The following is a 26,871-nucleotide window of genomic DNA, read 5'->3' as shown; positions in this document are numbered from 1 at the left end:
TTATAAAGTACACCTTAAACTACAGTGATCTCATTGACTCAAAAATCCATTTTAATCACAGAAGATGATGTGGTCCAATACATAAATTCCGCTCTGAACCCAAGTTACTGCTTGTGGATTTCTCCCCAGAATCCTCCCAGATGATGATTACATGAGAGTTTCCAAACTCCACTCCCAAAAGCATGCTTTAAAATTTCATAATAATGCTTTTCCTTAGCAGTTTGCATTCAGAAATCCAGACAAAGCTTCCTCTCCGGTTTTAACAGTGATCCAGTCTGGGATTTCACCAACCTCTTTAGGATTTCTTTGTCTTAACCACTGTGTAAACTGCTCACAATTGTTTGAACTCTCGATTCCCAGACTGTATTTAAATGGCATCAGACGTGTGTTTTACTTTTGAAAGCTGTTGTTCAACTTTAAATCTGGTTACTGTAATTGCCTCTTTAACTCAGAACACTTTGTTTACACTTTCTTGAATTCTTCTGAGCAATAGTTTGATCTCTGTTCACTTAGCTCCAGTGTCTTAAACACTCTTCTGTCCCAATTCTCTAGTTATCTAGACTGTAACTTGTACTTTAGGAAGCCTGCTCTTTACAGCTCCTGTCCTGCCCAGTATTTCTACTGACAGAGCTGAGAGATGTTTATTCAGCGAAATCCTGCCTACAACAGCAATCAAATTAGCTAAATTATAACTTAAAAGCTTCTCTACCTTGCTAAGCAACATTGCATTCCTCTGCTGGCCTTTTACGTACTCTTCACTCCACAGCCCTCTTAGAAACACAGTTGGAACTTAAGCAATTCCCACACATACATCTTTGTCCACCATGAATTTAATTGTAGGTTTTACCCTCTCAGTCACAGAAACATTAAATTAAACACACTTAAAACTGTACCTTATTTCTAATGTTTAACAATACAGATATCAATCCCTAAGACTACCTTTGTTTTCCTAACAAACACAATCTAATTTCTGCAGTAATTGAACTTTCTAAGCCACAATTTTTTTAAAACCTTTTTGCCAGAGGCATATCTGGTGTCCTTTTTTGACATGCAATGGCAAAAATCACAGAAAATCACAAAGTACTGATTGATCCATATACGACAATAACACCAACAGTGTACTGGCAGAGGCCAGGTGGTTCAGGCTGGGTCAGGTGGTTTGGGCCTGGCCATTTGGTGTTGAGGGTCATTTAGGTTGACTCAGCGCACAGGCATGCCATTGAGAACTAGCACCTAGCCAAATTGTCACAGTATTCTGCCAGTAAGTCTGAATTTCATTTAACTGAATATTAAATGGAATATTTTTTAAATGTCTAGTTTTTAGACATAGGAACAGGAGTAGGCCATTCAGCTCTGCTTTTCAGTGAGATCAGGGCTGATCTGTGACCTAACTCCATATACCTCCCTTTCACCCATATCCCTTAATACCTTTGCTTCACAAAAATGTATTTATCTCAGATTTAAAATTACCCACTGAGCTAGCATCAATTGCCATTTGTGGAAGAGAGTTCCAAACATCTACCACCCTTTGTGTGTCGAAGTTCTTCTGAGCATCTCTCCTGAATGGTTTGGCCCTAATTTTTAGATTGTTGTAACCTACACAGGATCCAGGGGACCGGGCTGATTAGGCTTTCGTGAGTCACGGAATATGAGCTTCCCTGCTGAGGGGCAAAGCTCACCTACAGCAGGAGGTGAATTAGGACTTAAAAACCCAGCCCGAGTGTGGGTTAGGTGGCGGGGCGGTTACTCCCTTCTGGGGCCAGTGTATATAGAATTTTCGTTCTACATCAGTAAAACTTTTGTGTCCTTGCACTCCTGTTGATTGCTTCCACGAACCCACTAAGTGGAGCTACAAACGGCACAATTTTCGCTGTGCTAGCCACCTCGCCAAAGGCTCCGGAGGTTTTTTGGCCTGCCGCAGAAATGCCGCATTTTGAGAAACTAGAAGTATTTGATGCCAGTACTGGAGACTGGTCACCATATGACGAGTGAATGCTTTAATTTTTTGGAGTTAACACCTTTGTCGAGATGAACGCCAGACCGTGAACCTGTTAACAGCTTGTGGTGTGCCCATTTTTAGTGCGATAAAAAACTTGACATATCCCACTGCCTTGGACTCAAAGTCATTCGCGGACCGTGTCACGCTTATGGGTGAGCACTTCAACCCTAAACCATCAGTAATAGTCTAGTACTACAGTGTCAATACAACTTTTGGTGTGCCACTGGAAATGCGCAGAATTCTGCTAATATGACGCTGCGCTCACCGAGATGTTGCGTGACAAATTAGTCTGCGTTGTCTGTAACACAACAATCCAGTGGAAGTTACTCACTGAAACTCAGCAGGATCTCAGGCAGGCTGTGGAAATTTCCCTGTCATGGAAAAGCACAGAACAGGGCATGCAAGAACTACAGGACATGGTCCTCAATTTAAGCCACACCCCTTCCTGACAAGCAGCTCCCCAATAGCCAAACAACCCCGGTCCTCAGTCCTGGGAAGGAACTTGCTGGGAGAAAAGACTAACGGCTTAAGGCCCTGGCCACCAGGCGGGACCATTCCACCGATCTAGCAGAGGCAGACCCCAGGTACTGTGGGATGTGTTGTCGGCATGGTCGCAAAGAGTGACATCCACAGGATGGTCCGTCCACCTGTCACCCTATTAGGTCTGCCCCGTCCCCCGGTCCTACGCCATTGTCGTGGAGGAACCCATGGATGATTGTGTACAACTGAGCTACGTTTCAGCACCCAAAGTCACCTCCATTAAGGTTCGGGTTCGTGTCAATGGTTGCCCATGACTAATGGAGTTGGACACTGATGCCGCCGTCTGCTTATCAGTCGAGACACTTTCAAGAAACTCTGGGCAGGTGTACAGCTTCTGTCATTGCAGGTCACAGAGGCTCGGCTGGCCACACAAGACGGCCATGAACAGGATCTCCAGGCTGAACCGTTATCCCATGCCAAGGATCAAGGACTTTTATGCCAAGCTCAGCGGGGGTCACTGGTTCACCAAGCTCGACATGAGCTATGCATACCTCCAGGTGGTGTTGGATCCGAAGTCTTGAAAATATATGTGACGATAAACACATATCGGGGGCTGTGTGAATATGGCAGGCTCCCTTTTGGAGTGTCGTTGTCCTTTGCCGTTTTGCAACATGTAATGGAAAACACTATCACGCGTAGTGGTTTATCTGGATGGCTTGTTAATCACTGGAATATCTGACCAGGACCACTTTGATAACCTGGACGAGGTACTCCACCGCTTCGCAGACTCCAGCATTCGCCTCCGTAGGGAGAAATGCATTTTTCATGCTTGCAAGGTGGCCTAAGCTACCATGTGACCCGGGATGTCCGTCACCCGGTCGAAGATAAGGTACGGGCCATCCGACAGGTCCCCGTGCCGGAGAGGGTGACAGAACTCCGTTTGTTCCTGGGGCTCATCAATTACTACAACAGATTCATCCCAGGCCTGGTGACAATGTTGACCCCCCCTGCAAAGTCTCGCCAAGAAGGGCCAGGTGTGGGCATGGGGTCGGCTACAGGAGGCGGCGTTCACGGAGGTGAAGAGGCAGCTCACTCTCAGCTGATTACTCACTTTGACCCTGCAAAGCCACTCTTGGTCATGTGTGACGCCTCGCCATATAGCATCGGGACGGCATTGTCCCATCGGATGAACAAAGACAAGGAGTGCCAATCACTTTTGTCTCAAAAGACACATGCCACAGCTGAGTGCAATTACACCCAAATAAAGAAGGAAGGCTTGGCCATGGTCTTTGCCATCAAAACGTTCCATCAGTACGTCCACGGGCGTCTGTTCGCAGTGCTGATCAATCACAAGCCTTTGCTGGGGTTGTTTGAGGAGGACGGGGCCATTCCTCCCATTGTGTTGCCCTGGATTCAATGATGGGTCATTCTGGTGGTGTGCGATTACGTGCTGGAACACCACCCAGGGACACAAATTATGCACGCAGTTGCTTTGAGTAGGCTCCTGCTCCTGACAAGGCTGCCGATGACCCCTAGGACCGACGAGGTCATCATGACCATGCATTTCATGGATACCGTGCCCAGATACGTACATGGACCCAGACCAACACTATGCTGTCCAGGGTTCGCCATATGGTCGTGTATGGGGCCCAGCATTGCGCCCTTCCCACTTTTATTCCAAAAAATGTTGAGTTCTGCATTGAAGATGGTGTCTTCATTTGGGGGTATCTTCATGTGGTGGTTCCACAAAAATGGTAAGGCCCCATCCTGGCTGACATCCACAATGGGCACCCCGGTGTGTCACAAATGAAGGTGTTTTCCCGTAGTTACGCGTGATAGCCATGTGGAGATCGAGTGACACATCCGACATTGCAGGGTATGCCAGGAACTGCAGAAACTAATGCCAGCAGCATCACTTCATCCCTGGGTATGGCCGGTTCACCCATGAGTGTACTTCCATGCCGATTTTGCCAGCCCTTTTTAGGGGTCCATGTTCTTCCTCCTCAATGCCCACAAGAAGTGGCCAGACGACCACCAGATGCCGTCGGCGACTTCTCAGGTGACAGTCGAGAAGCTTCGGCTCGCATTCAGTATGGTTTCTGATAATGGGATGCCTTTTACCAGCACTGAATTTGGGGCTTTCATGTGGACCAATGCCACGTCTGCACTGCACTGTATCACCAATGGTTTGGCCGAGTGGGCGGTCCAAACGTTCAATCATGAGATGAGAAAGTAGACCACGGGGTCCCTCCACACCCTTGTGGCACGTTTTCCCTTCTGCACCACACAGCACGCTGCCTCCGGTGGAGCTTCATATGGGTCGTAGACTTCAGACTCGCCTCTGCCTCACGTTGCCCAATACAGGCGGGATATTCCTCGGACAGGAGCAGCTACAGTATGTCCCTGGCAGGCATGCACCACCTCAACAGTTTGCCCCGGGCAACATGTTCCACATGCAAAATTTTGGAGATGCCGTGAGGTGGGTCATAGGCACTATGGTTTGGTAGACCGGGCTAGTATCGTATCGGGTCCGTGTGCGGGACCAGGAATCAAAAAGGCACCGTGACCACCTCCACAGCAGAAACTCCATACTGAACTATGCCGTTTTGGAGGGCTCTGCGCGTCCCCTGCCACCCTGCCGCTGCCACCATTGCTTCTGACGCTGTCTCACAAGAATCTCTACTCCAAGGTGTCTGATGCCGATGATTCAGACTTCAAGATGGAGGTGCCGCTGCTGGATGTTGCAGGGGACAGGTCTCCAGACCACTAGCCACCCGGGGACGGTACCGCAAGAGATTTGACAGGGAAATGTCAGTCCCCTGACCGCTACACAATCTCTATTCTTGCCCCAACTACGCTTGAACGGCAGCAGTGGGGTAAGTGGTACAGGGTTCCTCCTCCGTGCCCTCCTTTGGCGGCGCATTTTAGGACTTGCGAGGGGGGGGTTAGTGTTATAACCTATACGAAACTCACAGGGCAGGGCCGATTAGACTCCCAGTGAGTGCTGTGGAGTATGAACTTCCCCGCTAAAGGGCAGAGCTCTCATCAGCGGGGCAGAAAATCAGGACATAAAATCCCGGCCCGAGTGTGGGCTGGGTGCGAGTAGTCCCTTCCTTGACCAGTGTACATAGAATCTTCGTTCTACATCAATAAACCTTTTGTTTCCTTGCCCTCCTGTTTGGTTGCTTCCTCAAACTCAGCATTGACTATGCCCCGAGTTCTAGGATCTACAACCAATGGAAACAGTTTTTTCGTTATCTACCCTGTCTTTTCCTGTCAGTATCTTGAAGACTTAGATCAGATCACTCCTTATCCATCTAAATTCGAGAGAAAAGAGGCCTAATTTGTTAAATCTCTCCTCATAACTTAATCCTGAATTCCTGGCATCATTCTTAGAAACCTATGTTGCACTCCCTCCAAGACCAAAATATCCTTCCTAAGGTGTGGTGCCCAGATCTGCTCACAGTGCTCCAAATGGGATTTAACCTGGGTTTTGTAAAGCTGCAACATAATGGCTGTGTCATAATACTCCAGTCCTCTAGATATAAATCCCTGAATTCCATTAGCCTTCTTGATTACTTTCTACACTGATTCGTAGCATTTTAAAGATCTATGCACTTGAACCCCCTTTTTGGACATCCACTGATTCTAACTTTATACCATCTGGAAAATACCCTGATCTATCATTTTTTGGTCCAAAATGGATAACCTCACACTTGCTTACCTTGAAATCCATCTGTCACAGTTTTGCCCATTCACCTAATCTGTCAATATCCCTTAGTGATTTTATGCTGTTATCTACACTGTTTGCAATGCCACCCGACTTCGTGTCATCAGCAAATTTGGATATTTGACTTTCTATGCCATTATCCAAGTCATTAGTGAATAACGTGAACAATTGAGGCCCTAACGCAGGTCTCTGGGGGACACCACTAGTCACATTTTGCCAATTTGAGTTCCTACCCATTTATTCCTCCTTTCTGTCACCTCCCAATTAACTAGTTTCCCAGCCATATCAGTAATTTGTCCTCAACTCCGTGGGCCTCTATCTTAGTTAACAGTCTCTTATGTGGGACTTTATCAAATGCTTTCTGTAAGTCCATATAAAAACATCCATAGACAGTCCCCTGTCCACTACGTTAGTCACCGCTTCAAAAAATTCAATGAGGTTTGTCAGGCCTGACTTACTGTCAGAAATTCATGCTGCCTCTCCCTGATTAACTGAAAAGTATTGAGGTGTTCAGTTACCCTATCCTTGATTATAGACTGCAACAATTTCCCCACCACAGATGTGAGGCTAACTAGTCTGTATTTCCCTGTTTTTCCTCTTTTACCCTTCTTAAACAAGTAGATTGACATGAGCAATTTTCCAATCCAAAGGGACAATTCCTGAATTTGGGAACTCTAAAAGATTATAGTTAGTACATCTACAAGGTGCTCCCCTACTTCCTTTAACACGCCTGATGGAAACAGTCAGATCCTGGGGATTTGTCATCCTTTAGTTCCATTAATTTCTTCATTATTGATGTTTTACTTACATTAATATTATTTAGTCCCTGTCCCCAAAGCACTGTTAATGTCCCCGGGACTTCTGGCAAGCTATTCTCCTTTTATACTGTAAATACTGAGGCAAAGTAATTATTCGACATGCCTGCCATTTCCCCATAGTCATTGACATTATATCCCCACTTTTAGTCTTTATTGGGCTAATATTGCTCCTGACCACCCACTATCCCTTTATGTAACTATAAAACTACTTATTGATTTTGATGTCCCTTGCAAGTTTTTTTTTTCCATAAACCCTTTTCGGAGCTCTTATAAGCTGCTTTGTGGCCCTTTGCTGATCTTTATGTCTTTCCCATTCATCCGCACCTGTGCCATTTTTTGCTTTTTTGTATGCCCTTTCTTTTAGTATTACGCGGTCCCTTATCTCTTTATTGTCCATGGCTGTTTTTTTCTGTAAAGTGGAGCTTGGGGTATAAACTGGTTCTGGATTGCATTAAATGTTTCTTTAAACATTTCCATTGTTATTATTTTTTAAATGTATTTTATTACAAACATGTATCAAAGCAGGTTAGAGAAAATAAACACCCCACGCAGATTTTTTCCCTTTTCCACCCCCCCCTCCCCCAACGACGAACAGCTCCTCAAACATGGTCACAAACACTCCCCACCTTTTCTCAAACCCCCCCTGCAGAGTCCCTTAACTCATACTTTATCTTCTTCAACCGCAGAAAGTAGTATAGGTCATCCAACTAAGCCGCTACCCCCGGTGGCGATGCTGACAGTAAAAGTTGCTTCCGTGCAATCAGAGAGGTGAAGGTGATGACATCAGCCTTCCTCTGGCTTCTGTGAAACCCCAAATATCGCCACCACAGGGTCCGGTCAACCTCCTCCACTATCTTGGCTAAGACTGCGAACATCCCCATCCCCCCCCCCCCCCCAAGAATCTTTCCAATTTTTCGCAACCCCAAAACATGTGCGTGTGATTCGCTGGCCCCTGCCCACACCTCTCTGCTACCCCCTGAAAGAACCCACTCATTCTCCCCCCAGTCATATGCACCCTGTGCACTACCTTAAACTGTATCAGGCTCATCCTTGACATCTTCCACTGTTCTACAGATTCTTCCAGTTTACTATGGACCGTCTCCCTCTCATCTCACTTTAACGCCACGGCCAGGGTGGTTGGGGTGAAGATGGAGCCATGCCCGTTTGTGGCGATTTTCGGGGTTTTGGAGCATCCAGAACACTTTATGGGGAGAGGGGCCGACACCCTGGCCATCACCTTCCTAATGGTCCAGCAGAGGCTTCTGCTCAATTGGAGATCGGCTGCCCCACCCAGAGCCTTTATTATTGTCACAAGCAGGCTTACATTAACACTGCAATGAAGTTACTGTGAAAATTTCCTAGTCACCACACTCTGGCGCCTGTTCGGGTACACTGAGGGAGACTTCAGTTTGGGTACACTGAGGGAGAGTACAAATTGTCCAATTCACCTAACAAATTGGAAAAAATAAAATTTGCAATTAGGGGATCTGATGAAAGACTGGAAAAAATGCACCAGCCTCTTTGACGACCTGTTTGTGAACAGTGACTGGGGGAGGTGGAGGGAGCAGGGGGGAGGGAGGGGTGGAAGGAGGAACAACTAGAGAAGGGGGAGAGAGGGAGCACCACACCATAGAGGGGAAAACGGGAAATAGGCCTTATACAGTGAGGGTGCAGGCACCTGCACATGAAAGACTAGGACAACATGTAAATGGTAGATTGACCAGGAAACCCTGAAAAATGAAAGGGGGCTAAGAGAATAAAGCCATCTGCCTACTCCTGCACCATAACCAATCGAGGCAATGTAAATAGACCACAGTTCACTCTTTGCATGTTAAGCTACTAGCTAATTTCATGTGTTTTTCAATTCTCTGTTATTTATGGTTAGTTTGTTGTTATGTTTCTCTCCGCTATTGTATTACCATGTTTTCCCAACATGTTCCATAACCACTAATGTAAATAACGAAATGCCAATAAAAATACTTAAAGGTGGCCTTACCTAAATCTAAAATTCTAGTAGCTGATTTGTGCTTTTCATTTTCAAAGATTACATTCAACTCGATCACGTAATGATCACTATTTGATAAATAATTCACACACAATTAGGTTACTAATTCAATTCATCTCATTACGAAATGTAATATTGTTTGTCCCCCATGTTGCATCCAGGACATAATTCTGTAGGAAATTATCCTTGACACACTTCAGAAATTTACTATCTTTCTGACAGGTGCTTGAATGCCTCCCCCAATCGATGCTAGAGTTAAAATCCCCCATTGATAGTACTTTGCCTTTGCTACACTCTTGTCTAATTTCTGTATTTATACAATCTAACACTTTGAGCTGCTACCAGGGGGTCTATGGACAACCTCTATTAGAGTTTTAGATTCTTTACTGTTCCTTAGTTCCCCTGTATGTCTTCTCTCACCAAGGAATTGATTCTGTTTCTAATCAGTAAGACTACTCTCCACCCTCCCCCCTTTGCCATTTTCCTATCTGTCCTGTAGTCCCATACCACAGCCTGTCTCAGTAATGGCTATTATATCATAATCTCCAATTTGAATTGTCTTCAGCTCATTTAGTTTCTTCCTTTTACTCCACATTTGCTCCCGCATTTGACTGGCCTCCTGTACCATGGTGCAGTGGTCAGTTTGTCCATCCTTCCTATAGTCTTTTACCTCGTTGACAAGGGAGCAAGAACCTTGTACCTGTTGGACAAGGTCAAGAGCTGAGTCTCCTCCAATGCTAAATTCAGCTCACTGGCAGTCACACAATTCTGTCCCTGACAACTGGCCAAGTTTGAAGTACTTGACCTACGGGGTGTGGCTATCTGAAACACAGTGTCAAGGTAACTCTTCCCCTCCCTGATGTGCCGTAGTGTCCAAAGCTCGAATTCCAGCTCATCAACTCTGATCCGAAGTTCCTTGAGCTGCAAACACTTTCTGCAGATATGGTCACCATGGCTCGCAATGGGATTCACCAGTTCCTACATGCTGCAGCTACAGCACATCGCCTGCATTTCCATCTCTAGTTTAGTTAATTAGGTTTTTTTATATTTAATCTATTATTCTCAGATAGTCCCTTAATTATAATATGATTTTCTAAATTTAATATTAGTCCCCAAATGTAGATTCTTTACCAGTCAATCAGCTTACCAATTACCTGTGACGCCACTTTGAAGCCTTTCCCTACTGTTTTAATTCTCCTCACGCTCTTTTACCCTGTGTCTCCGCCGCTTTCCTTGCACTCTTTTATCCCAATCAGCTCCACAGCCTACAGATCCTACTTACCAAGGCCCCTCTGCTCATCTTTCTGAGGAAAGGTAGAAAAGGAAAAGTGCACCTTGCTCCTTCCTCACCGAACTCCATCCATTACCAAACTCCAACTTAAGCACTCTTCTGCAGCCCAAAGCAACACTCCAGTCAGACAAAGTAAACACTGTAGGATGGCCTGTTTCAATACTCTGAATCTAGCCTCTGAAAACCTGTTTAAGCCAGTTATTTAATTAACTAGTTGCAGCTGACAATTCTGGTTTCTGGACAGCAGGAGTTTGAATTTCTAACCTCTATCTCCCCAGTTCAGAACTCATTGGGATGCAAGATAATGGTTTCAGACAGCCTTTGTGCAAGCTCCAAAATGATGGTGTGAGAGGTATTTTTGACAGGCAGGAGAATGGTTTATGAGAGAAAGGGCTCAGACGTATACAAAAGGGAGGTGAGACTCGCATTTCCTTGAACACGCAGATGAAGCATTTGGTAATATTTATTTTGCAAAATCAATGGTTTGCCATAGCTCAACCTTAATTTCTAACTGTCACATAGCAGTCAGCTTTCCCAATGAAATTTCCCATGAGCTTGGAATTTGTACTTCTGTTGATTTGGATTCTGAATGAATTGAGATCAAGTTCGTATCAGTTCGGACCTTTACATCAGGCTTAGACAAAAGGCATTGATCCCATCAAACAAGGCTGGATTTGAATGCCAGATCCCATGGGTGTGAGAACACTGTTCTACCTGGTACCAAATCTTTGTGTTTAAAAAAATCAGCAAAGTAAAGCAACATTGGATCAAATGCTGTCCAGAAGACTGAATTAAACTTTTTAATGTCTGTCAACCTTCATACAACAGATGTTTGGGTGGAAGGGAGAGCTTCGTTCTGGAGTTTATCAGCTCCTCCCTTTTACCACTGGCTGCAGACTAAGGAAAAGGAGGAAATCAGTGACACGAGAGGCAAAGTTGGTACACAGGGAAAATGGAAGCCTCACACTCAGCAAGGAATTCAGGTGAGTTTTATTTTAATAAGCAGAAACTTCAAACTGCGATTTGGATCTATCTTGTGGCAGAAAAGTTGCCAGTGCTCAAAATCTGAGAAACAATGCAAATGTACAGCAGACCACTCAGCGTACGATGTGAAAGTAGGTTTACAGTTTGGTATAACTCCTCATCAGAATCCCATACGCTTGCTGGAGAAGACCATTTATGGTACTTGGAAGGGCATGTCAAAAGGTGTCCAAGAATGCAGCGTTGAGGGAAGAAGAGCAGGATGAGGAAAAGAGTTCAAATGTACCAACTGTTTTCATAAAGAGCCTAATAATTTTTTTAAATGGGAAAGAAGTGTAGTTTGTGTGTATTTGTGTATACACATTCAAATTGGTGGATAATACTGCAATAATGTTTGGTATTTTTAACTTCAAGGGTGGCACGGTGGCACAGTGGTTAGCATTGCTGCCTCACAGTGCCAGGGACCCAGGTTTAATTTCGTCCTTGGGTGACTGTGTGGAGTTTGCACGCTCTCCCTGTGTCTGCATCGGTTTCCTCCGGGTGCCAAAGATGTGCAAGTTAGGTGGATTGGCCATGCTGAATTGCCCCTTAGTGTCCAGGGATGTTGCCGATTAGGTTGTGGGGATAGAGTGGGGTGGATGGGGGAGTGGGCTGAGATAGAGTGCTTTTTTGGAGGTCACTGCAGACTCAATAGGCCAAAAGGCCTCTTTCAGCACTGCAGAGATTCTATGATATATGATCTAACTTGCTCCTGACATGTACTGCAATTCTCTCGGACTGTTGCAGTAAACACATCTGTATCCATTCTATTTCTTCTGACTTACCATAGGTAAGGAGAAAAATAAATTATTTTTAAACTGTGTATGCTGATAGTATGTTTTTTCCAACATATTCCATTTTTTAACTAAAAGATATAAGCAGATAGCTTATATATTTTCTGTATTCTGATGATCCAACCTGTCCACTCAGATTTCTTTTCATTTTAATAGGGCTGCTCTGTCTGACATCTTTGAAGTAATCGATTTAAATGGCAATGGGCTACTGAGCTTTGAAGAGTATAATTTCTTTGAGTTGAGGACCAGTGGAGAGAAATGCGACAGTGAGGCCTGGGCTGTGTGCCGGGGTAAGGAATTTAGCCTTTAGTAATTGCCATGTTTTTTGAAAACAAACATCTGAGATTATATATTTTTTAAAAAATTTCCAATTAAGGGGTAGTCCACCTACCCTACACATCTTTGGGTTGTGGGGGTGAGACCAACGCAGACACGGGAGAATGTACAAACTCCACACGGACAGTGACCTGGGGCTGGGATCGAACCCGGGTGTTCGGCGTCGTGAAGCAGCAGTGCTAACCATTGAGCCACTGTGCTGCCCATCTGAGATTATATTGATGATTGACTTGTGCAAGTCATTCAGTGTTAACATAGAACATACAGTGCAGAAGGAGTCTATTCGGCCCATTGAGTCTGCACCAACCCACTTAAGGCCTCACTTCCACCCTATCCCCATAACCCAATAACCCCATCTAACCTTTTTTGGTCACTAACGGCAATTTATCATGGCCAATCTACTTAACCTGCACATCTTTGGACTGTGGGAGAAAACCGGAGCACCCGGAGGAAACCCACGCAGACACGGGGAGAATGTGCAGACTCCACACACAGACAGTGACCCAGCGGGGAATTGAACCTGGGACTCTGGCACTGTGAAGCCACAGTGCTATCCACTTGTGCTCCTGTGCTGCCCGTTGATGGGTTTGAATACCTGAGAACAGAAGTTCCAGAAACAAATCTGATGTGCGAAGCAACAGGGAAAATCACGCAGAATATTTTCACTTTGAGGGTAGTAGAATTTTGAGATAAATTTACAGGAAAAGATTATTGAAGTAGTTGGCGTAAGAGATAACTAGATTTGTTTTTGAAAAGAGAAAAGATTGAGAGATATAATGAGGTAATGGAGAGGATAACTCTCAAAGAGATGGGCTTGTGGGGTCAAAATGATCTTTTCTTTCTCATAAAGATTCTTGTATTTTGTGTTCTCCAGAAAATATAAATGTGAACTCATTTTGGAATTGCATTAAAACTGTATTTCATAGAAAAGTATGGGTGTTACATTAGTCAGTCAAAATCATCAAAGCATCAATTCACTGCATGATGGTTAGGAAGAGGAAGGATTCTCTGGGCGAAATTCTCCCCCCCCCACGACGGGTGGGAGAATAGCGGGCAAAATTCTCCCCCCCCCACGACGGGTGGGAGAATAGCGGGAGGGCCTTCCCGACTTTTTTGACGCCCTCCCGCTATTCTCCCCCCCCCCCGCCGAAATCCCGACACGAATCGCTGCCGCCGTTTTTTTTACGGCCGGCAGCGATTCACAGCTGTTAGAAGGGCCGAAGTCCCAGCCCTTTACGACTTTTTTACGAACGGCAAACACACCTGGTCCTGCCGTTCGTAAAAACGTCGTGACCACCTGGAAAAAAATAACCATGGCACCGATTGGCACGGCAGTACCACGGCCGTGCAAAGGGTGCCATGGGCCCGCGATCGGTGCCCACCGATCGCGGGCAGCGGGCCCGATGCCCGCGCACTATTTGTCCTTCCGCCGCCCCGCAGTATCAATACGCGGGGCGGCTGAGGGGCAACCCGGACCGCGCATGCGCGGGTTTCGCGCAAAAACGCGATGGCGTCACCCGCGCATGCGCGGGTGGAGTCTTCCCACCTGCGCATGCGCGGCTGACGTCATATGACGCGTCAGCCGGCGCTAAGTCCGACAAGCGGGCTTAACGATTTTCGTTAAGCCCGACTTGTCGGAGCCTCCGACGTCGGGCTGCTAGCCCCGACGGGGGACCAGAATCGGTCCCCCGTCGGGAAGGGGCGCGATGCCGTAAAACCCGCCCGGGTTTTACGGCAGTTTGATGATTTCTCCCGTTTTGGGAGAATTTCGCCCAGCGGGAGGGCCTTCCCGACTTTTTTGACGCCCTCCCGCTATTCTCCCCCCCCCCCCCCGCCGAAATCCCGACACGAATCGCTGCTGCCGTTTTTTTACGGCCGGCAGCGATTCACAGCTGTTAGAAGGGCCGAAGTCCCAGCCCTTTACGACTTTTTTACGAACGGCAAACACACCTGGTCCTGCCGTTCGTAAAAACGTCGTGACCACCTGGAAAAAAATAACCATGGCACCGATTGGCACGGCAGTACCACGGCCGTGCCAAGGGTGCCATGGGCCCGCGATCGGTGCCCACCGATCGCGGGCAGCGGGCCCGATGCCCGCGCACTATTTGTCCTTCCGCCGCCCCGCAGTATCAATACGCGGGGCGGCTGAGGGGCAACCCGGACCGCGCATGCGCGGGTTTCGCGCAAAAACGCGATGACGTCACCCGCGCATGCGCGTGTGGAGTCTTCCCACCTGCGCATGCGCGGCTGACGTCATATGACGCGTCAGCCGGCGCTAAGTCCGACAAGCGGGCTTAACGATTTTCGTTAAGCCCGACTTGTCGGAGCCTCCGACGTCGGGCTGCTAGCCCCGACGGGGGACCAGAATCGGTCCCCCGTCGGGAAGGGGCGCGATGCCGTAAAACCCGCCCGGGTTTTACGGCAGTTTGACGATTTCTCCCGTTTTGGGAGAATTTCGCCCTCTGTGTCTGCATGGTTTCTTCCCCATTTCACCCCCACAATCCAAAGATGTGCAGGTTAGGAGGATTGGCCACACTAAATTATCTCTTAATTGGAAAAAAAAATTGAGTACTCTAAATTTTATTTTAAAAGGAAGAAGAAGGACCAGGAAGTCGAGTTTACCTAAAAATGAATGCTTTCAGCACAACATCAAGAGAAGGCACTTTAAATATGGCCTGGGCAGACCAGAGGAGAGAGATAGGCCAAATGAGCGGCTGTGCATGTGCACTGAAGTGAGCTGCATATTTTGAGGGCTTAGAGACATCAGTAAACATTTATACATCTTCCATATATAACATTCAAATTCAGTACAAGATACTGCCCCTTTACCACATTAAACACTTACATTTATTTTCGTGGCTGGATAATTTTTCATCTATTATACCTCCAAAATAATTTCTGGAAATTTTGAAGAATGTATTTAGCTACATATTTACTGCAGTAAATATTTATGGTATTTGAACAGACACAGAATTTAGTCAATTCAAAGGATGAGGGATGTTCCTGAGAGCTGCACACAACTGTAGTAAATTGGAACGAGACAACAACGATTTTTAGAAGTATTTTCTCAAAGGTTATCTTTAATGCATGAAGTAGTAATTTCTGCAGCTTGGTCTGCAAGGTAAGGTCTCTGCGGCAGTGCTGCACACATTGTAGCAACTGTTGGATTTCTTTGATATTAACAATTACTATGAATTTCTAAAACTTTCTTCAAATACGACTGTAACTAACAAATAACTTAAATTTAGATCACCCTATGGTTTAGATCACCCTATGACTAGTGCCTGCTTAGAGTGACATGAGGCTATAAACTCTTGCTGAGATATTGGATTAACATTGTTATCTGGCCAGGCAAATTGGAGATCTAAGAATGCATGAGGCAATTGCCGCTTTATCATTGGAAAACTTTTAAATGATGCCCATTGGTTTGCCTGAGAACTTTTTTTTAACTTCACTCTGCATCGCTACAATTATAATAGAATGGGTGTGAAGCTGTAATGGTGTGAGAATATCCCCTTGAATGATGAGTTTCCTGGGCAGCTTGATAAATATTATTTCATTAATTCCAACATACTGCATTAAGGTAAATGCCCTTTCTTAGTGACTCCCAAGACATCTCCAAGGAGAGTGACAAATCTGCTATCAGGTAGAAGGGATTTCGGGCACTAGCAATTGCTATAGTCTATGTTTAGGGTAAGTGATTTAATGTGGTATGACATCCCTAGACAAATCATGGCAGATTTCTACATCTACCGTGAATAATGTGATTTGATGGCTGAGTACTTTGCATTAAAAATCTTGAAGGCAGTGAAAATGCAAGTATCTGAGATGTAACAAATCACTCTCCTCACCCATAATCTATTGCTGCATATACATTGTCCAATGTAAAGCTGGAGGAGAGAACAGCATAACGGAGAAATTATTCACCTTTTCTGCACAGTGCAAATGAATTTCTTATCTTTCAAGTGGCCCAATGTACCAATAATAATGGTAAATCACTTAAAGAAGTAAACAGGTAAACAATGGAAATTTGGAACCTAAAATAAACCTCAGTAAACAAGGTAATTAAAGATGTGGAGGGTTGTTCACTCTATCTTCAATCATTCATCCAGTCATACCCATTTCAGCTTCCAATTATTGCTTAAAATGTCCTGGGTTTTTGCTTCCATGACTTTTTTCTTGGAATCTGTTATGTATGTTCTTCATTCTTTATGTGAAGAACAATTTCTTGACATCAATCCTGGATTTTTCTTTTATTTGTTTAAACTTGTGTCCCCATGGTTACGCTGGTCATTTAATTTAAATATTCGGCAATTACATTTCCTTCAATTAACTCTTGTATACCTCTTAAACATCCCAAGTTCTTTAGACTTTATCGTTCTAAATCAGGTCTATTTGTTTTGGGTCCGAAGATAATTTTAGTCACTTTATTTTGAATTAGGCATCTTGGAAAATGTATTTCTAATATTGAAAATAGTAAAACTTGTATGAAATGAATGAAAATCGCTTATTGTCACGAGTAGGCTTCAATGAAGTTACTGTGAAAAGCCCCTAGTCGCCACATTCCGGCGCCTGTCCGGGGAGGCTGGTACGGGAATCGAACCGTGCTGCTGGCCTGCTTGGTCTTCTTTAAAAGCCAGCGATTTAGCTGAGTGAGCTAAACCAGCCCCTTCATACTCATTGCAACCAACTAAAACAACAGTGATAACAAGAGAAAATCCTTGAATTGTGCATAGTCAGCATCTTAAAAAAACAGATGTATCCTTTCATCAATTCTGATCAAGGATTACACTGAAATTTAAAAAAATATATATTTTAATTAAAATTTTCAACATTTTTAATATAAGCACAACCCCAACACCACCGTTCACCCCCACCCCTTGATGGCAACCAGATGCCCAAAGTGTAAGATAAACAAACCCCATCTCTGTGCAACCCCTCATCAGCCCCTCTCAGAGCAGATTTCATCTTCTCCAAATACAGGAACTCCATGAGATCCCCAGCCACACCGAGGCACAGGTGGGATAAGCTGGCCTCCACCCCAACAGGACCTGCCTGCGAGTGATCAACAAGGCAAATGTTAAGACATCCGCCCCTGCACCCGTCTGCAACCCCGACAGATCTGACACTCCAAATATGGTCTCCAGGGGACCAGGCTCCAAATCCACGTGCAGAACCTCTGACATGGTGCTGGAAAATGACCCCCAAAATGTATTCAACTTCACGCAGGACCAGAACATGCAAACATGATTAGCAAGCCCCTTCCACACTGCTTGCAGCTATCCTCCACCCCGTCAAACAACTGGCTCATCCTCGCCTTCGTTAAGTGTGACCTGTGCACCACTTTTAATTGAATCAAGTCCAGCCTCGCGACAAGGTTGAGGCGTTACACACAGCAATTCCCAACATAATCCCTCCTCCAATGCCGTCATCAGCTCCTCCTCCCACTTGGCCTTAATCCCTTCCATGGGCACCTTATCCTTATCCTCCTTGATCCCACCGTTAAAATGACAGCATCTTCCAGCCCCAACACTGACAGTACCTCCTCCAGCAACGAAGAGGACAGTGCCACCGGAAAGTTCAGGAAGACCTTTTTTTCGAAGTTCCGCACCAGCATATATTTGAAGCCCTCCTCAAGCTGGAGCACAAACCTCACCCCCAACTCCTCCAAGCTTGCAAACCACGCCTCCAAAAACAAATACTTCATCACCTTCTCCTCTCTCTCCACCCCATCCCTGGAACCTCACATCCATCCTCCCCAACTCAAACCCATGTCAGCATTCTTCTTGTCAGCATCACCCTTGAGCCTGCCCTCTACTTTAAAAGTGCTGTCAGAATTGCCTCCAAATCTTCAGCATGGCTACCACCACAGGACTACCTAAGTACTTCCATGGGCCAAATGTTAGCGGCGCTGTTGCCAGCACCCCCAATCCCAACCCTTTACAGGGACCCGCCTCCATCCGCACCCATAAAGCCTCCATCTTCCTACTCCAGCCCCGCACCTTTACCGCATTCCCTGCCCAGTAACAGTGTAACAAGTTCGGAAGGGCAACCCCCCTAACTGCCACCCCATTTGGAGCAGTGCTTTCCTTATCCTAGCCACCTGTCCTGCCCAGACAGAAGACGAGACCAGCCTGCCTACCCCCTAAAAATGACTTTGATAAAAAGACCAGCAGACACTGAAATAGAAACAAGAACCATGGCAGAATGTTCATCTTCACTGCCTGCACCTGGCCTGCCAGCAAAGGGAGGTTATCCCATTGTAACAAGTCCTCCTTCACACTCCCCACCAGGCTTGTGAAATTGAGCTTACAAAGCCGTGCTCAGACCTGTGCCACCTGCACCCCCAAATACCTGAAATGAGTTGTTGCTACCCGGTCCCTGGAGAGGACACCACAAAATATTCACAGGGCTAAATCGCTGGCTTTGAAAGCAGACCAAGCAGGCCAGCAGCACGGTTCGATTCCCGTAACAGCCTCCTCGAACAGGCGCCGGAATGTGGCGACTAGGGGCTTTTCACAGTAACTTCATTTGAAGCCTACTCGTGACAATAAGCGATTTTCATTTAATTTCATTTCATTTTCATTCAACTTGTACCCCGAAAACGTCCCAAATGTCCTTAGCAAACCCCATTATATCGCTCACCGCCGAGCTCAGGCCTGAGATGTACAACAGCAGATCCTCCGTGCACCGAGACACCCTATGCTCCACCACCCCCTCCTCACTATCCACTTCCTTAAGTCCGAACCCCTTGGCGAATGGCCAAGGGCTCAATCGCCAGAGTGAAAAGAAGGGGGGGCCATGGGCATCCCTGCCTCGTTTCCCGAAATAGTGGAAAGTATCCCGAATTCATATTGTTCGTCCGTACACGTGCTGTGGGATCCTGGTACAACAATTTCCCCCATGCCACAAAGTTAAGGTCAATAGGTCTCTTGGGCCTGATGGGATTTACCCCAGAATACTGTGAGAAGCAATGGAGGAAATTGCTGGAGCCTCGACTGACATCTTTATATCCTCATTGGCTACAGGTGAGCCCCAGAGGACTGCAGAATAGCTGATGTACTGCGGTTTTGACAGGTAGCAGGGATAATCCAGAAAATTATAGGCCAGTGAGCTTTACGTCGGTAGTAGGTAAATTATTGAAGAGAATTCTCAATACAGGATTTATGCCCATTTGGAAACATATGGACTCATCAGCAATAGACAGCATGGTTTTGTGAAGGGGACGTCGTGCCTCAGTAACTTGATCAAGTTTTTTTTTTATAAATGTTTTTTATTCAGTTTTCATGTTTTATATTGAACAAATTACAAATTGTTAGAGAGAGAGAAAAAAAAAAGAACACGCAAAAATTAACATATATATTTACAGGTAAGCATCTTCGTAATAATAACTGTGGCCTCCCCCTTTAGCCGGCATACATATTTTACATTCCCCAATATGGCCGAGGCACATGTTTATTGGCATATATTTACAGTTTGGTTTTGGGCCTTAGCTAGCCATCAAACCCGCATAACGAACCCGTAGCCCCCCCCCGGCAACCTTCCCCCGATTCCCATCCATTTTCCCCTGATTCTTGGCCGCCCGACTATTCTTCCTCTTGTTCGTTGGCCACAGACAGGTCCCGGAACAATTGCATGAATGGCTCCCACGTTCTGTGGAAGCCGTCGTCCGCACCTCAGATGGCAAATTTGATTTTCTCCATTTGGAGAGATTCCGAGAGGTCGGACAGCCAGTCTGCAGCTCTGCGCGGTGCTGCTGACCGCCAGCCAAACAGGATTCTACGGCGGGCGATCAGGGAGGCAAAGGCAAGGGCGTCCGCCCTCCTCCCCAGGAATAGAGCTGGCTGGTCTGAAACCCCGAAGACCGCCACAGTCGGGCATGGCTCCACCCTCACCCCTACCACTTTGGACATAGCCTCGAAGAAGGCTGTCCAGTACTCCACAAGTCTGGGGCAAGACCAGAACATGTGGGCGTGGTTGGCCGGGCCTCTTTGGCACCGTTCACATCTGTCCTCCACCTCCGGGAAGAACCTACTCATACGGTTTCTCGTTAAGTGGGCTCTATGTATCACTTTTAGTTGCGTCAGGCTGAGCCTTGCGCACGTGGAGGTGGAGTTGACCCTATGCAGTGCTTCGCTCCAGAGTCCCCACCCTATCTCCATCCCCAGGTCGTCCTCCCATTTCCTTCTTGTTGCGTCCAGTACGGTGTCGTCCCTTTCTACCAGTCGGTCATACATGTCGCTACAGTTCCCTTTTTCTAGGATACTTGCGTCCAGTAGGTCTTCCAGTAGTGTCTGTCGTGGCGGTTGTGGGTACGTCCTTGTCTCCTTTCGTAGGAAGTTTTTGAGCTGCAGGTACCGTAGCTCGTTCCCCCCAGCTAGCTGAAATTTCTCTGTCAGTTCGTCCAGTGTTGCGATCCTGTCGTCCGTGTATAGGTCCCTGACTGTCAGTGTCCCCCCGTCCTGCCTCCACCTTTTGAAGGTGGCGTCAGTCAGTGCTGGTGTGAACCTATGGTTGTTGCATATGGGAGCCTTGTCCGACATTTTGGTCAGGCCAAATTGCTGCCGCAGTTGGTTCCAGGATTGGAGGGTGGCTGTCACCACTGGGCTGCTGGAGTGTTTTTTGGGTGGGGATGGGAGTGCTGCCGTAACGAGGGCCCGGAGGGAGGTCCCCATGCAGGAGGCCTCCTCCGCACGCACCCACTCGGCTCCTGGATCCATCCCCTTACTTGCTCGGCTGTTGCAGCCCAGTGGTAGAATTGTAGATTCGGGAGGGCTAGCCCCCGCCTGGATTTTGTTTTTTGTAGGACCTTCTTTGGGATCCTAGCATTTCTACCCCCCCCCCCCCCCCCCCCCCCCCCCCCCCCCCCCCCCATACGAACGCCATGATAAGTTTGTCCAGCGCTTTGAAAAAGGCCTTGGGGATGTAGATCGGAATGGATCTAAACAGGAAAAGGAACCTGGGCAGTACGTTCATTTTGATCGTCTGGACTCTCCCCGTGAGGGAGAGTGGGAGTGTGTTCCATCTTTGCAGGTCCTTTTTAACTTCCTCCGTCAGGCTGGTGAGGTTCCATTTGTGGATCCCTTTCCAGTCATGGGCTATTTGGATCCCCAGGTAGCGGAATTTGTGTCGGGCTTGTTTGAACGGCAGCCCCTTTAGTGCTGCCCCCCCCCCTTGCGGTTGCGGGTGTACTGGGAAGATCTCACTTTTGCTCATGTTGAGTTTGTAGCCCGAGAAGGCTCCAAACTCTTTCAGGAGCGCGATGATTCCGTCCATGCTGCTCTGTGGGTCCGAGATATAGAGGAGCAGATCATCCGCATAGAGTGAGACTCTGTGCTCTCTACCTCCCCATCGGATCCCCCTCCAATTTTTTTCTGCCCTGAGCGCGATTGCTAGCGGTTCGATTGCTAGTGCGAACAGCAGCGGGGACAGTGGGCATCCTTGTCTGGTGCCCCTGTGCAGCTGGAAGTATTGCGAGTTGGTATCATTGGTCCGTACACTCGCCATGGGAGCGTTGTATAGGAGCTTTATCCAAGCGGTGAACCCTGTTCGAAGCCCGAACCGCTCCAGTACCTCTATGAGGTATTTCCATTCGACTCTGTCGAAGGCCTTTTCTGCGTCCAGGGAGACGATCACCTCTTGTGTTCTCTCCCCGGAGGGGGTCATTATCACGTTCAGCAGGCGCCTGATGTTCGCGGTAAGCTGTCTACCTTTGACGAAGCCCGTCTGGTCCTCTGTGACCACCTCAGGTACACAGGGCGAAATTCTCCCAAAACGGGAGAAATCGTCAAACTGCCGTAAAACCCGGGCGGGTTTTACGGCATCGCGCCCCTTCCCGACGGGGGACCGATTCTGGTCCCCCGTCGGGGCTAGCAGCCCGACGTCGGAGGCCCCGACAAGTCGGGCTTAACGAAAATCGTTAAGCCCGCTTGTCGGACTTAGCGCCGGCTGACGCGTCATATGACGTCAGCCGCGCATGCGCAGGTGGGAAGACTCCACCCGCGCATGCGCGGGTGACGTCATCGCGTTTTTGCGCGAAACCCGCGCATGCGCGGTCCGGGTTGCCCCTCAGCCGCCCCGCGTATTGATACTGCGGGGCGGCGGAAGGACAAATAGTGCGCGGGCATCGGGCCCGCTGCCCGCGATCGGTGGGCACCGATCGCGGGCCCATGGCACCCTTGGCACGGCCGTGGTACTGCCGTGCCAATCGGTGCCATGGTTATTTTTTTCCAGGTGGTCACGACGTTTTTACGAATGGCAGGACCAGGTGTGTTTGCCGTTCGTAAAAAGGTCGTAAAGGGCTGGGACTTCGGCCCTTCTAACAGCTGTGAATCGCTGCGGCCGTAAAAAAAACGGCGGCAGCGATTCGTGTCGGGATTTCGGCGGGGGGGGGGAGAATAGCGGGAGGGCGTCAAAAAAGTCGGGAAGGCCCTCCCGCTATTCTCCCACCCGTCGTGGGGGGGGGAGAATTTCGCCCACAGTCTTCTAGCCTTTTGGCTAGGATTTTGGCCAGTATTTTGGCGTCTGCGTTCAGCAGAGATATGGGTCTGTATGACCCACATTCCGTTGGGTCTTTGTCTTTCTTAGGTATCAGCGAGATTGAGGTTTGTGCTAACGTGGGTGGCAGTGTGCCCCTAGCTAGCGAGTCTGTGAACATCTCCCGCAGGTGCGGGGCCAGCGCTGTCGCAAATTTTTTGTAGAAGTCCGCCGGGAATCCATCCGGTCCCGGCGCCTTCCCCTGTCTGCATGGAGCTAATGCTGTCCATGATCTCTCCCAGTGCTAGTGGTGTTTTTGATCAAGTTTTTTGAGGAGGTGACAAAGGTGATTGAAGAGGGGAAGGGCAGTGGATGTTGTTTACATGGACTTTAGTAAAGCCTTTGACAAGATGCCTCATGGCAGACTGGTCCAAAAGGTCAAGTCACAAGGGATCAGAAGTGAGGTGGTAAGATGGATACAGAACTGGCTCATTCACAGAAGGCAAAGGGTAGCAGTAGATGGGTGTTTTTCTGAATGGAAGGTTGTGACTAGTGGTGTTCCACAGGGATCAGTGCTGAGGACTCTGTTGTTTGTCTGATTAGTAAGTTCACGGATGGCATCAAGGTTGGTGGAGTGGCCGAACAGGAAACTAGGGAATTTTCACAGTAACTTCATTAGAGTGTTAATGTAAGCCTATTTGTGAAAATAATAAAGATTGTTATTATTAGATAGTGTTGAGGATTGTCAGAGGATACAGCAAGTCATAGATAGGTTGTATACTTGGGCAGTGAAATGCAAATGGAGTTTAATCTGGACAAATGTGAGGTAATGCATTTAGGTAGGTCTAGCATAGAGGGGAAATATCAGTAAATGGCAAAACGCTTAGGAATCTAGAAAGTCAGAGAGATCTGGGAATATAGGTCCACAGATCTTTGAAAGTGGTAACACAAGTAGACAAGGTAGTCAAGAAAGCATGTGGAATGCTTGCCTTCATTAGATGGGGCATCGAGTATAATATTGGCAAGTCATGCTATAGTTGTACAGAACCTTGGTACGGCCGCACTTGGAATATTGTGCATAATTCTGGTCGCCACACAACCAGAAGGATGCGGAGGCTTTAGAGGGGGTGCAGAGCAGGTTTACCAGGACGTTGCTTGGTCTGGAGGGTGTTAGCTATTCGGAGAGGCTGAATAGACTCGGACTGTTTTCATTAGAATGACGGAGGTTGAGGAGTGACCTGATAGCGGTCTACAAGATTATGAGAGGCTTGGATAGAGCGGGTGGGCAGGCACTCTTTCCCAGGGTGGAGGGATCAGTCACTAGGGGACATAGGTTTATGGTCCATGGGGCAAAATTCAGAGGAGATGTGCAGGGCAAGTTTTTTTGCACAGAGGGTGGTAAGTGCCTGGAATGCGCTGCTAGGGGAGGTTGTGAAAGCAGATACATTAACGGTGTTCAAAAGGCATCTTGGACAAACACATGGATAGAATGGTATGGAGGGGTAAGGCACTAGGAAATGCTGAGGGTTTTGGCTAAGGGTAGTATCATGACCGGTACAGGCTTGGAGGGCCGAAGGAAGGGCCTATTCCCGTGCTGTATTGTTCTTTGTTCGGCCCAATCCCAAATTTATCCAGCACCACAAACAGATAGCTCCACTCTAATCAGTCAAACTCCTTCTCCGTATCTAATGCCACCACCACTTCCAGCTCTCTTCCTTCTGCCAGAGAAAGCACCACATTCAGCAGCTTCCGCACATTCAACGAGCCCTTCATGAATCCTGTTTGATCCTCCCCAACCACCTTCGGAAGGCATTCCTCTAACTCAACGCCAGCGCCTTCACTAATATCTTTGCATCCATGTTCAGTAGAGAGGTTACACTGAATGTTAAGCAGTATTTCTTTTCCTTTTTACTTAAAGGGGAGAACTGCCTTTCCAAAAAATGTTTAGCAGACTAATTCTCATTGATTTTCAAACTAACTTAAATAAACTATTTATAAAAGCAATTAAATCTCATCCAATTCAGTATCATTAAAATTAATGTCCAAATGTTGTCTTTGCTTTATCATAATAAAATCCTCAGTTCCATTCTTAACTTCTTTGATAATGAAGCAGGCTGTGTCCATATTCAGCAAGATGTGCATACTATTCAGGCTTGAGGTTATAAGTGGCATGTAACATATATACAATACAAGTGCCAGGCAATGATCATCTTCAACAGGAGAGAATTTAACCATCTCCTCATGACGTTCCATAACTTTACCATTACTGAACCCCCACCATTACCGTCCTGGGTGGATTCCATTGACTAGAAGCTTAACTGGTCCAGCTACATAAGCACTGTGGCTACAAGAGCAGGTCAGAGGTTGGAAATTCACCTGTAGGTATATTAACCCAATGACAGCAAGGATCGGCAATATACTTACAAGTTAGGATGATGTGTGTTTGAAGGGGAACTTGCAGATTGTGGTGTTTCCATGCTTCGGCTGCCATTACCCTCCTAGGTCAGTGTTTCTCAAACATTTTTTTCCTGGGACCCACTTTTACCAACTGGCCAACTTTGCAACCCACACTGGCCGACCTTCGCGACCTACACCGGCCGACCTTTACAACCCATGTCGGCCAACCTTCGCATGCCGGCTGACCTTCGCGACCCACACTGACTGACCTTCGCAACACCCATTATTGCTTATCTTTAATGCGACAAGTGAGCCTGCTTGGTCCTCATGATCTCGCTTCCTTTGCCATTCAATGTTACTTCAGCTGACAATTTAAGTTCTCGCTGCATCCTTTGAAAAAAATCACGATCTTTGTCCTTGAATTCGCCATGCTTAATCTTCAAAAGCCTTTTGAAGCTATGAGAGTTTTAAACTTTAATTTGCCATCACATCCCTGCATATAACACACATGGGCTTTGAATCCTGATTTGCATTGCCAGAATGAACAATGCCATACAAAATCATCTTTATACCTGGCGCAATCCTCCGGCCAAGCTGCACCGGAAAAGCATCTCGCCACAGCGCAACGTGGCCAGCAAAAGCCAGGAGACCAGGCTCCTGGGATCTATCCAGCTTGCAAAGCCTCGCGAGATTCGCAAGATTGCTCCATTCAGGCTGGGGGGGGGTCAGGGATCGGGATGGCATTTAAAAATGGCGTCCAAAACCCTCGCTGCAATGGGGAGTTCCAGCAAGCGGAGCTCCCCATTGTAAAAAATGGGGTACGTGCAGCCTCAGCTGCACGTTCCCAGTTCAGGCCCCTTATTCAAAGCGCGTCAAGTTGAATAGCCAAGTGTTTTTCGACGCTGCAAGATCTGGGAAACACGCGGCTAAATGTGCTCGCTCGGGGATTTTGTTCCCTTTGGGAAGACCGCGCCCACAATTTTGTTGCGATTTTAGTTCCTTAATTGTTTGTTCACTGGAGGCCCTGGAGCTCTGGATGCAGCTCACACCAACACTGCATTGTCCTGCCACGTCTCTCCTGATAAGCTGTCTTTAGCAGATACAATTGTGAGATCCTGGCCTGTTTGTGTCTCTGGCCCTCTTCTTTCATCACAAAATGATCCATCTTCAGTTCTTCACACTGTCCTGTTGCTTGCTTGCTGGCAGCTACAAAATGGAGGAATCTCTGCTCCGTGATTTCGCGCCCAGTGCACATGACATTAGTGTACAGGGTGCATGACCTGCTCTCTGCCGCCACTTCTGACGGGAAGACTCCCATTGATTTAAAAATAAATAAATCTGGTCCTGGGACAGCACGCTGATATCAGGAGGAGGCGGTCTGCCCCGCTGGGCTCCAGGCCTGCGCACGGCTAGATCTGGCTGAGGGGACACTAATGCGCTGGATGGTGGCATGCTTGAAAGGCGATCACAGCCACCCGTGACCCTCTTAACACCTGCCCTCAACCCAACCACGGGTTGCGACCGA

The 26,871-nt window shown here is 47.2% G+C and overlaps 1 protein-coding gene across 6 annotated transcripts in view; it reads left to right on the top strand.

Annotated features, from left to right (window-relative positions):
• efcab7 (EF-hand calcium binding domain 7) overlaps positions 1-26,871 on the top strand; it is a 150,731-nt gene that overhangs the window by 75,814 nt on the left and 48,046 nt on the right. For all 6 annotated transcript variants that reach the window (XM_038794488.1, XM_038794490.1, XM_038794487.1 and 3 more), the window contains 2 exons: positions 11,152-11,306; positions 12,294-12,427. In XM_038794488.1, coding sequence (XP_038650416.1) covers positions 11,152-11,306; positions 12,294-12,427 — 289 coding nt within the window. The remainder of the gene's footprint in view (positions 1-11,151; positions 11,307-12,293; positions 12,428-26,871) is intronic.

The sequence above is a fragment of the Scyliorhinus canicula genome, chromosome 4, assembly GCF_902713615.1.
Source record: "Scyliorhinus canicula chromosome 4, sScyCan1.1, whole genome shotgun sequence".
Lineage (NCBI taxonomy): Eukaryota > Metazoa > Chordata > Chondrichthyes > Carcharhiniformes > Scyliorhinidae > Scyliorhinus > Scyliorhinus canicula.
Note: the sequence above shows the minus strand (reverse complement) of the source record. Positions and strands in the feature narration are given on the sequence as shown.